Source organism: Cetorhinus maximus, chromosome 24, assembly GCF_964194155.1.
Source record: "Cetorhinus maximus chromosome 24, sCetMax3.hap1.1, whole genome shotgun sequence".
NCBI lineage: Eukaryota > Metazoa > Chordata > Chondrichthyes > Lamniformes > Cetorhinidae > Cetorhinus > Cetorhinus maximus.
Genome location: NC_135902.1, coordinates 19,900,080 through 19,912,435, shown reverse-complemented (window position 1 = coordinate 19,912,435; position 12,356 = coordinate 19,900,080). Strand labels below are relative to the sequence as shown.

The window sequence follows — 12,356 nt, the reverse complement described above, 5'->3', positions numbered from 1 at the left end:
AAGCACTGCCCATTGTATTCCAGGGTCATGCAGACTAGGAAACTCTCATTCCTGGCCTTTCCTAATCTAGATGGTCTTTGTTCAGAGGTTAGCAGGATTACTGCAGTTGATTTGGTTCCCATAGCTTAAGGAGGGGAAACTAGGCTTGGCTTCCTGCTCCTGTTCACTACCTGTGATTCTGCATTCTTGCATGTGTTACCGCACATGGTTGGTTGTTTGGGTGCATACATGCATAAGTTTGCACTGAGGAAATGCTGCGTTGCCAGAGGTGCTCCCCTTTGGATGAGACAACAAGGCCTTGTCAGGAGATCCTACCAACATTTCTGCCCTTATCCTGGCCAACATTCCTTCCCTCAACCAACAAACACCCTTGAAAAATAATTAATGATATTCATCTTCTCATCCTGTGTAGAACACAGCTAGTGTGAGTTTCATTACTTCGTTTGTGTAAAAACTCTGAAACTTTGATAGTAAACTTTTACGTAATGCCAGTATTCATCAGAATAGAGAGGCATGGGTGTTTTGCACAATAAGTATTGCATGACTTTGTGAGTCACTATCCCATGTCAATTATTGATTATATCCTACAGAGTTTGTCTGCACACCAAAATAGATGCCATGGGCCTTCACTTTGCCATGTTCATACCCACCCTGGAAAATCAGTGCACTTCAGAGCAGAAAGAGAAATGGCTGCACCTGTCTTACATCCAGCAGATCATCGGCACCTACGCCCAGACAGAACTAGGCCACGGTTAGTGTTTCCAGAAGGATGATTAGGTACTTGAGCACATGGTCTCCAAATATGGCACTACAATATTGTGAATATAACCTGGCAGGCAAAATGCCCTCATCTCAGCTAAATGCAACTCAAAAGCACTGGTGCAGGGGTAGTGGGTGGACCGCAGGTACTTGGGTGTACAGCGAGTTCCTTACCTTGGCACTGCTGTCGAGGCAGAGACCATGCAGCAGGAAGATGGTGAAGAAAACTGGTGGGCCATACTTGCACACCTTTGGGTGGAACATGCTGGCCCATCTCTTGGCTAGCATTGGTGGAGGGATGAGGGCTGGTCACTTACCCAAGGTTAGCTGAGGACAAGCACAAATAGACTGATGAAGATGTCATTTTGCAAAATATGGGTTGGAATATTCATCTAACTCAGCTGAGAGGAAAGTGAGAATGGACCATTCAAGACTGGAGCTGTTCATAACTCAAACTAAAAAAAATGCAAAATAATCTTAGCCTTGTTTATTGATGAATGAAACCCAGTATCATTCTGCCAAAGCCAGATTGAAATCAAAACCCAGATCTGGTGTTTAAGGATTTCTGTAATGATGCAGGCTTTTATTTCTATCCTATTAAAATGTTTTGGGAATGAATGCCTCGTGCCATTTTGCACTACTTTGTACGTACCATTCAATTTTCATTTACCCAGCCGAGCTCCCCATATTCATCCTGGCACAAGAAGAGTTGCTCTTGAGGTGTTCTGTGTGGTAAGCCTGATATTCCATAACCATGACCCCAACCTGTCTTATCCTTCCTGCTCCTACCTGCCTTTTCCTAGGTCTTCACTTGGGTGGGTTTGACCCAACCCTGTCTACGAGTGAATGTTGACTAATTCTCTAATTCACTAAACGCTCAATGGTGCCTGTCCACTTATGTTGGTTGCTGGCCAATTGGTGTTTTTGCATTTGGTGCTTTGCCTAGAATGCATGCTGTGGATCGCTTTACAGAATTAATGCTGTTGATTTATGGCCATTGTAATAATGGATAGCAAGCAGTGGATCGCTTTACAGAATTCATGCCGTTGATTTATGGCCATTGTAATAATGGATAGCAAGCAGTGCCTTTGGCAAGATATCTGGATGGTCTAATTCACTGGCGTTACAATGTGAAATAAGATGCATAAGTCTCAGCTTCTCCTGTTGCAATCAGTTCTGATGATCGACTGAGCGCAAAGCATGTACTTCTCTCTTCTCATTTAGCCGACATAACAACCCTCAAGCCTTTTTAGTATTTAATCCAGCCAATGTGTGAATCTGGACATTAAGAGCTGGTGGTCTGTTTAACCCAAGAGAACATTAAATCTCAGCACACGTGCATGTGGTATGTGCATGTGAGAGGTTGTGAATGCACAACCAATGCATCTCTCAGAGTAGACTGGTGCCTCTTACTTAAATGCAGTGAACTGTAGACTGTAGAAGTAAAATGCCATATATGATGTGTATCTCCCTACCTCAACTTTTATTTATTTTATGACAAAATGGCTCAAAGGAGAAGGTATTTGTTGGTGTGAGCATTTTCAAAGTACTCTAATTTCACCCCTCAGCCTCTCAGTTAAGTGAGTAAGGCCTCAGTGATCTGGGATTGGACAGGTTCGTTCACTCTGAGGTGATGTAAAATATTGAGTTGTATATCACCTGCTTTGAGATGAAATGTAAGCACTGAAACTGCAGTAACAGAGGATGCAAAATACTGCAAGTTGATCAGTACTTGGAAAGAAAAGCTGACTAATGCTGATAAAGGGCCTCGATGACAACTGTTACCTCCATCTTTTCTCATTACAGTTGCTGATTTACCTGCTGTATATGTCCACCGTTTTTATTTTTCTGTTACAAAGTCCTGTACATAACTAAAAATTTGAGGCATTCAAAAAACAGAGTCTTTATGACACAAATTGGTGCTTGTTTCACTGAGTGCTCATCACTGAGTCTTTTTTAAGAACTTTATATAATTGACAGTAGTTTTCCTCTGGTTTATCATTAGCGGAGAGCTGGCCAACTCCCAGCTGTTGACAGCTGGTGCACGAGAACAGACAAAAATGTCAATCAGGAAATATTGCAGTCAAGTTATGTCACTAATATCCAGGTTTCATGGGAATTCGTAGGACTCCACTTGAAAGAGTTAACCCAGGAGGCGATTGCAGGTCTCAAATACACTGATCTGGGCAAAACACCCTGGTGTGTATTTTGTGACAGTGCAAGACAGTGGATGCCCAAATGGCTTTTTGACGGTCTCGATGCCATTAATGACTGTGATTAATTTCTGATCCAAATTCAACACTTTGCGCTAATAGTTTCACCTTGATTGACAGTAATTGCTGCAGCATGCAAGAGTTAATCAAATCTCTAATGAAACTCGTGTGTGTGTGTGTGTCTGTGTGTGTGTGTCTGTCTGTCTCTGTTTGACCCTTCTTGTTCTTGTCACTGCAATCCTTCCGCCTGTGTCTCCACAGCTATGTGCACCGTTGGCGGCCAGAGCCCCTGGATCTCCACCTGGGTATGTTCTTGCCCACCATCCTCAACCAGGCTACTCCTGAACAGCAAGATCGCTTCTTCATGCCAGCTTGGAACCTGCAGATCATTGGCACCTATGCCCAGACTGAGATGGGCCATGGTACAGTACAGTAATTTAGTTATTCCAGTCTGGCCTACATGTAACACCACTCCCACTTCAGTTGGTTCACTCCTCGTGCTCTCAAGTGGAATAGGGTGCCCCTGCATCCAAACATCATTATTCAAGGGGAAGGTCCACCATCTCCTCGACAATTGGGTATTGGCAACACATGTGGTCTTCCATTGTCAGCCCACATCCTGAGAATTTTTTTTTTGAAAAGACCCCTCAGAAGGGTGAAAGTATTTTGCTGTACTTGTGCGCACTGAATCTTGAGTGAGACTGCCATTTTTAGTTCTCTGTTGCATTTAGGCTCATTCATCCGAGGCTTGGAGACAACTGCAACCTATGACCCATCAACTCAAGAGTTTGTGCTGAACAGCCCAACTGTGACCTCCATCAAATGGTGGCCTGGAGGATGTAAGTGAGCCTGGTGATGTTTACTACTGAGTGGAAGGGGAACCCTTAAGTACAGGAAGCAAGGGGCTGGTGCAAATACCTAAGATGTTGCAGTATTCTATACGCCTGGTAAATCACTGCCCCAGTTTCATGGATCGGCATTTGAATTCTGGGTGGAAAAACCTGCCTTAGAACTGGCCTATTTTTGATCGGGACGTCTGAAAGTTTCAAAGCTGTGAAATGGGCACCAACAAGTCTGATTATCCGTGCCTATTTCTCTTTTACTTAATTTATCCAGATTGTAAAGCATACTAATTCATGAGATTATTAAGATCTTCAATTAATTTTTATAAGCAGCAAATCAAATATTAGAACTTAAGGCTGTAAAAATGGTGGAAGCAGTTTCAAGAATAACTTTGAAAGCAGTGTTGGATATTTTTTTGACAGGGAGAAAATTGCAGGGCTGTGGGGGATAAAGCTCTTTCGAAGAGCTGATAGACCTGTGCTATACAATTCTTCGATTATGCAATTTGTTTTCAGCCTGGTTCTCTCGTCTTCAAACTCCTTTCCCTGGGCCTTTAGGAAGGGTGAATGAGAGCACTGTCATGACTTGAACTGACTTGTACCTATTCCTCTCTGTTGAATTTGCCTTTTGTTTTCATAGTGGGGAAGACCTCAAACCATGCTATCGTCCTTGCTCAGCTCTACACCCAGGGTCAGTGCAAGGGTCTGCATGCTTTCATTGTGCCAATCCGCAAGATGGGCACCCATGAACCTCTACCTGGTAAGGAGCCTGATGTACTGTGCTGCAATTCTTGATTCAGGACTTTCCCCCACCCCCAAATCTAAGGCCACACATTCTTGCTGGAGTCCAGCTGCCATTTATCAAGGGATATGAACAAAGGGTGGATAAGTAGGACTGAGGTGCAAGTCAGCCATGACCTAATTGAATGGCAGAACAGGCTCGAGGGGCTGACTGGCCTGTTCCTGCTCTTATGATTAAACCATGAATTTTTTTACTGCTGTACTTAATGGAATTTCTAGCAGGATTCAATTGATATTTATCATGAGTAGGAACCCTGACCGGCACCTTTTATTTTATTTTTGTTTTGCTCTGCTTACTGCAGTCATCCAACAAAGCTGAGGGATACTGGGGGAGGTGGGGCCGTAGTGGTATTGTCACTGGACTGGTATTCTAGAGACCCAGGGTAATGCTCTGGGGACCTTGGTTTGAATCCCACCACAGCAGATGGTGGAATTTGAATTCAATAAAAATCTGGAAATGAAAGTCTAATGATGACCATAAAGCCATTGTCAATTGCCGTAAAAACTCATCTGGTTCACTACTGTCCTTTTGGGAAGGAAATCTGCTGTCCTTACCTGGTCTGGTCTACATGTGACTCCAGACCCAAGGCAATGTGGTTGACTCTTAAATGCTCTCTGAACAAGTGCAATTAGGGATGGGCAATAAAGGCTGACCTAGCCAGCAACGCCCGCATCCCATGAATGAATAAATAAAAAATAAAATTGCAGTGCACCACTTATCAGACTTTCCTGTATGACTCACTGTTACATGAAGTGATGCAAGCTTGGGAGGAACAGGTGACTTGGGACCTATGGTTCTCAAAGCTCTTCACCACTTGACTTTTCTTCATGTCATGTCTGGGTGTTTTGTAGATTAATTAATGGAGATTGATTGCTATGATTAGTTAACAACTCCATTATTGTTGTCATGTGACTATCAGGATGGCGGTAGGTGAACCAGATGGACTTATTTTTGTTCTGCTATTTCATTGGTCCTATGTGCCTACTAAGCTAGCCTTGGGACACAAGTCCTGCTGTCTGTAGTGTTGACCAGCCAATGAGGTAATGTCCACCAAGGCCCTGCATGCTTATCATTTAGCAATAGTTACAGTCCAGCAGTAGTTAACTGGGACTTTTTTGTCTTGGGGGTTCTTTTGTCTACTGGTCATGCATGATCCAGAGTGCTTAATCAGGCCCAGCCTGGAATGCCAGGTCAGACAGTTGGAAGTACAGTAGCATGATGCTGGACTTGAAGCTTGAACTAATGATCTGGAGACTTAAGTTTAAATCCCATCACAGCAGCTGGAGAATTAATCAAATAAATCTGGAATAAAAAGCTAGTACCTTGAAACCACGGGATTGTCATTAAAAGCCCACCTGGTTGACTCTTAACTGCTTTCTTAAATGGCCTAGCAAGCCACTCAAGGCAGCTAACTTTCTCAAGGACATTTGGGAATGGGCAATGAATGCTGGCCTTGCCTTAGAGTCCGTGTCCTGTGAAGAATTAAAGAAAGGAGTTTGCCTGGATTGTTGCCAGTGTTGTTTCACTGACCTCTGCCTTCCCCTCCGCTCTCCAGGTGTAGTGGTGGGTGATATTGGACCGAAGTTTGGGTATGATGAGGTGGATAATGGTTACCTGAAGCTGGAGAATGTCCGTGTTCCACGTGAGAACATGCTGATGAGATATGCAAAGGTATGAGATATGCAGAGGTAATATAGAAGACAACTGGTGTGGCAATGCTTATACTGACAACATGGTTAGAATCTGCCTTACTCATTCTCTGTTTATGGTGTTTTCTCTATTGGGCTTTCCAATGTCAACTTCAAAGTACTGACCAAAAGCAGAACTGAATGCAGTGAGGAAGCTGAATTAATTATTAAAACTTTGAATTCTTAAGCAACTTTTGTTAATGACAATATTTCTACTGATAATCCAGCTCCTGCTCACTGTCATTCAGTAACTTCTTCTCACCTGCACATGTTACTGATGATCTCCACTGATGTTAATCCAGCTTCCTTGCATGTTAGGTTCAGTAACTTCTCTCAGTCCGACCTTGTATTACTGACTGTATCTCTACTTAATCTGTCTTCCTCAAAAAGCAGCTTAATGTTTGTTTATGCCTTTGATGTACCAAGACACCCTAAAATGCTTCACTCTTTTAGATGAGGAACAAAAAGGAAATACTAGAGGTGAATGGGCACAAGAGAAGATGGCATTGCACAATATCTGCCAGCTGCTTTGGTGCACTTCGATAGACATGACACTGGTGGGGAGAGGGCACTGAGTGACAGGTGGGATGCTGGATTAACATCAGTAGAAAAACAGTAGGAACGGAACTGAGTGGGAGGTGCCATAGCGCTGGCACCAAATTGGCAATGTTGCTTCGCGTTTGGGAAATGGGTTATGTCACACCGCTGCTAAAGGCTGGGAGCTACTCTTTCAAGGCAGGGCAGAATACAGTGAGGTTCACCCTGTTTAAAATAGTATTCTAACTGACCTGGAAGTACTTGTTGCAGACAGTAGGAGCTTGAGATGAGAAAATGCTCCATTTTCCAGTGCTAACATCCCTTGTACTATTCATAAAAAAAACAACAGATTCTCACTGATTCACATATTGAGCTACTAAAGTTTACAGCAACACAGGTGCAACAAATGGGGTTTGTTGGCTTTTTTATAAAGGTGATGCCAGATGGGACATATATGAAGCCTCCCAGTGACAAGCTGACCTATGGCACGATGGTCTTTATACGCTCAATGATTGTGGGAGACTCGGCACGTGCATTGTCTCAAGCGTGCACCATCGCCATCCGTTATAGTGCAGTCCGACACCAGTCAGAGCTGAAACCTGGGTAGGTTCTGCACTTTGTATTTACGAGTGTGGGAGACCAGCAATATGGGTCTGTTACACTCAAATAGTCATCCACCCACATCACTAGGTGAAAGCTGGTAAGTGTCGAACTTCATTGCGGTGGTCTCTGCTGTATTGATTTATCACAGTCGATGCAAATTTTAGGATGCCCGTCCTGGCCTCGTTCCTCCTAGGCTGGAGGACAGAAATAGGTCATGGTTCCTGATACTCATTGCTATCTGGAGACCGATTGACAAGGTTTAGCTGTCTTCAGTAACCCTTAATCTCATGGAGTTATTGATGTTGAGTCTGTATAGATCTTTTTGTTTTTGAGTATGATCAAATATGAACCTGAATACTTATAAGAGTGTGCCAGCTGGGAGCAAGTCCACTGTAGTTTGGTGATAGATTGTCATGAGTGGGTAAATTTGCAGCCCACTCATGTAGCACCCTCGCTTGAGATTATGTGTTAAGTGAAGGTCCCTAATGAAAGTCAGATTTGTATGTCATGCACTCAAAAGAAAATAATAATTCTTATGATTATGGCTGGGTTGCTTGTTACCTTTACTGGATAAAGGGAGTGAAGCTTTTAATTTAAACCATGCTTTACCCAGCAATAACCATAGGAACAGACGTAGGCCAATCAGCTCCTTGAGCCTTTTCCACCAGACAGTTAGATCATGGTTGATCTGTGCCACATTTCCATTTACCTGCTTTGGCTCCAAATCTCTTGATGTTAACTATTGCTCAGTAGAGCAGAACTTGAAAATTGCTGAAAAGAGAGACATGTTGCTGAAGCTTTTAGCCTTGCACTCATCAGGACAAATGCAAGAATGCCAAATTTCAAATGATCATCACAAATTATACTACTGGAGAAAAGGGTGCCGAAGCTGTAGTAAAAATTGTGATGGTTTGAAATTTGACATTCTTACGTTTGTCCTGATGAGTGCAAGACAAAAAGCTTCGGCAACATATCTCTCTTTTCAGCAATATCTCTTGCTGCCGTTGGCGTCAAATGGCCCAAAATGCATAGAATTGCCTTCACCTTTCCTGTGTGACGCAATGTAATTGGATCTTTAGCTTCTGTTTTAAGTAATGTTGCTTGTGTTTGGTCCCTCTAGTGATCCAGAACCCCAGATACTGGATTACCAGACTCAACAGTACAAGCTCTTTCCCTTACTGGTGACGGCTTATGCCTTCCGGTTTGTAGGAAGCTTCATGAGGGAGATGTACCATCGCATTACCGGGGACATGAATGATGGAGACTACAGCCAGTTACCTGAGGTATAGGGTGTGGTGTGCGAGGCTATGCTGTATTATTTTAATCGCTGCACCTGTTTTGTCTTTTGATTGAACAATTATGCATGGAGTCTAAAGTAGTTGAGCTTCTTCCAGAGCATTCTCTGGTGTCCCATTATCCAGTTGGAGGCTCCTTCTGAACAGAATTAGAGAATGTTAGAGAGAATGGCAGGTCCCTGTTAAAGTCCTCATTGAGATTTTCCCCCATCCCCTTCCACCTATAAGTTTTCCCCTCTCCTGAAAGTACAGACTATTGAGGGGCATAGCTCATTGGTTGCCGGCTGCCCTTTACTACCTCTCCCCTTCTAACTGCTTCTGGAGTGAGTCTGGATGATGAGGCTGTTCAAGTCGAGGTACATTGTGGCCCAACATGGCCCCTTTGTTTCACTCCCTCCCTCTTCCCAAACTATTGAGCTTGGCCCCATGTCTCAGCACCATATTCACTAAGCAGTGCATGTGATTGCCACCTCATCCACCAATTTAAACATTCACTCTCTCCACTGACACACCGTGGCTACAGTGTTCTACCTACAGGATGTACTGCAGCCACTCGCCAAGCTTTCTTCGACAGCATCTTCCAAACCCATCTCCACTGTCTAGAATGTCAAGGGCAGCAGATGCATGCAAACACTACCACCTCCAAATCACCATCTGCTTCTCTATCTGTAATCTCCTCCAGGCCTACAACCCTCCAAGATACCTGCATTCACCCAATTCCACCTCTTGAATATCTCTCATATTAATTCCTCCACCACTGGTGTCCCTACCTTCAGCTGCCTGGACCCTAAGCTCTGGATTCCCTCTCTACATCTCTCTGGCTCTTTCTCCTCCTTTAAAATGCTCTTAGTCATAGAGTCATGGAGGTCTACAGCATAGAAAAAGGCACTTCAGCCCATCGTGTCTGCACCGGTCAGACAAGAACCTAACTATTCTAACCCCATTTTCCAGCAATGGGCCCCTAGCCTTGTATGCCATGGCATCACAAAATCAAATTTCACCATCTGCCATGGTGGGATTTGGACAAGGATCCCCAGAGGATTTCCCTGGGTCTCTGGAACACCAGTACAGCGACAATACCACCATGCCACTGCCTCCCCGAAACACTCCTTAACGCTCCTTAATACCGACTTCTTTGACTAAGCTTTGGCCATCTACCCTAATTTTTCCTTAAGTGGCTTACTGTCACATTTTGTTTTATAGCAAAGGAAGCTGCACAAATATCCCCATCCTCAATGATGGGGGAACCCAGCACATCAGTGCAAAAGGTAAGGCTGAAGCATTTGCAGCAATCTTTAGCCAGAAGTGCCGAGTGGATGATCCATCTCGGCCTCCTCCTGAGGTCCCCAGCATCACAGATGCCAGTGTTCAGCCAGTTCAATTCACTGAATGTGATATCAAGAAACAGCTGAAGGCACTGGATACTGCAAAGGCTCTGGGCCCTGACAATATTCCAACAATAGTACTGAAGACTTGTGCTTCAAAACTTGCCACGCCCCTAGACAAGCTGTTCCAGTTTAGCTACAACACTGGAATGTGGAAAATTGCGCAGGTATGTCCTGTACACAAAAAGCAGGACAAATCCAACCTGGCCAATTATCACCCTAGCAGTCCACCCTTAATTATCAGTGAAGTAATGGAAGGAGTCATCAACAGTGCTATCGAGCGGCAGTTGCTTAGCAATAACCTACTCACTGATGCTCAGTTTGGGTTCTGCCAGGATTGCTTAGCTCCTGACTTCATTACAGCTTTGGTTCAAACATGGACAAAAGATCTGAACTCCAGAGGTGAGGTGAGAGTCACTGCCCTTGACATCAAGGCAGCATTTGACTGAGTGTGGCATCAAGGGGCCCGAGCAAAATGGGGGTCAATGGGAATCAGGTGGGGAAAGCTCTCGGCTGGTTGGAGTCATACCTAGCACAAAGGAAGATGGTTGTGGTTGTTGGAGGTCAGTCATCTCAGTTCCTGACATCACTGCAGGAGTTCCTCAGGGTAGCGTCCTAGAGCCAACTATCTTCACCTTCCTTCCATCAGAAGTGGGGATGTTCGCTGATGATTGCACAATGTTCAGCACCATTCGCAATTCCTCAGATACTGAAGCAGTCCATGTCCAAATGCAGCAAGACCTGGACAATGTCTAGGCTTGGGCTGACAAGTGGCAAGTAATATTCATGCCACACAAGTGCCAGGCAATGACCATCTCCAACAGGAGAGAACCTAACCATCACCCCTTGACGTTCAATGGCACCACATTGCTGAATTCCCCACTATCAACATTCTGGGCATTACCATTGACCAGAAACCGAACTGGACTAGCCAAATAAATACCGTGGCTACAAGAGCAGGTCAAAAGCTAGGAATCCTGCGGTGAGTAACTTGCCTCTTAACTCTCCAAAGCCTGTCCACCACCTACATTGCAAAAGTCAGGAGTGTGGTGGAATATTCTCCACTTGTTTGGATGAGTGTAGCTCCAACAACACTCAAGAAGCTTGACACCATCCAGGACAAAACATTCCACCACCGATGCACAGTGGCAGCAGTGTGTACCATCTACAAGATGCATTGCAAGAACTCACCAAGGCTCCTTAGACACCACTTGCCAAAGCCACGACTGCTAGCACCTAGAAGGAAGGGCACTAGATGCATGGGAACGCCACCACATGGAAGTTTCTCTCCAAGCCACTCACCATCCTGACTTGGAAATATATCGCCATTCCTTCACTGTCACTAGGTCAAAATCGTGGAGAACTCCCCCTAACAGCCATGTGGGTGTACCTACACCACATGGACTGCAGTGGTTTAGGAAGGCAGCTCATCACCACCTTTTCAAGGGCAATTAGGCATGAACAATAAATGCTGGCCTAGCCAGAGAAGCCCACATACCATGAATGAATTAAAAAAAAAATACTCTTGTGAAGCACCTTGGGACATTTCATTGCGTTAGAGGCATTGTTTATATACAAGTTATTGTCGATGACAAAATACATCGCTGTTCCTGTTCCTTCATTGTCACTGGTCAAAATCCTGGAACTTCCTACCTAATAGCACAGTGGTACAGCCTTCACCAAGTGGACTTCAGCAATTGAAGAAGGTGGCTCACCACCATTTTCTCATGGGAATCTAGGGATGGGCAATAAATGGCGGTGACTCCCACATCCTGAGAATTTTTAAAAAACCATTCGGGGATCCCCTCCCTGGTGTATTTTTTTTCAATTGGCTTTTACACGGTTGTGATTTCTGTGGCTCTGAAATGTGTATTTGATCGACCCACCCATCTGCACCCTGGCTATTTCTCAACTGCTGTGTTCACAACTGCTGTTTGATTCCAGCTCCATGCCCTGTCTGCTGGACTGAAGGCCTTCACCAGTTGGGTGGCCAGTGCCGGAATTGAGGAATGTCGAATGTCATGTGGTGGTCATGGGTACTCACGGTCCAGTGGTCTCCCAGATATTTACGTCACATTCTCACCTAGCTGCACGTACGAAGGAGAGAACACTGTGATGATGCTGCAGACAGCCAGGTAAGGAATCAGCAGCATTGGCTGGAGTACATCAGACTGCATTTTGTAGTGTGTGACATTAGGGCTCAGTTAACCTCATGCCATTGGGTTCAGTTTA

General features: G+C 44.5%; 1 protein-coding gene across 3 annotated transcripts in view; it reads left to right on the top strand.

The window, feature by feature from the left end:
• The window catches only part of acox1 (acyl-CoA oxidase 1, palmitoyl), a 45,474-nt gene that overhangs the window by 20,517 nt on the left and 12,601 nt on the right, over positions 1–12,356 (top strand). Inside the window, exons 3-9 of one of the 3 annotated variants that reach the window (XM_078570809.1) lie at positions 3,234–3,394; positions 3,704–3,811; positions 4,455–4,574; positions 6,172–6,287; positions 7,275–7,444; positions 8,565–8,727; positions 12,069–12,259. In XM_078570809.1, the coding sequence (XP_078426935.1) occupies positions 3,234–3,394; positions 3,704–3,811; positions 4,455–4,574; positions 6,172–6,287; positions 7,275–7,444; positions 8,565–8,727; positions 12,069–12,259 (1,029 nt within the window). Of the gene's footprint in view, positions 1–590; positions 752–3,233; positions 3,395–3,703; positions 3,812–4,454; positions 4,575–6,171; positions 6,288–7,274; positions 7,445–8,564; positions 8,728–12,068; positions 12,260–12,356 lie in introns of all 3 variants that reach the window. The other 2 variants (XM_078570808.1, XM_078570810.1) reach the window with 2 other exon arrangements.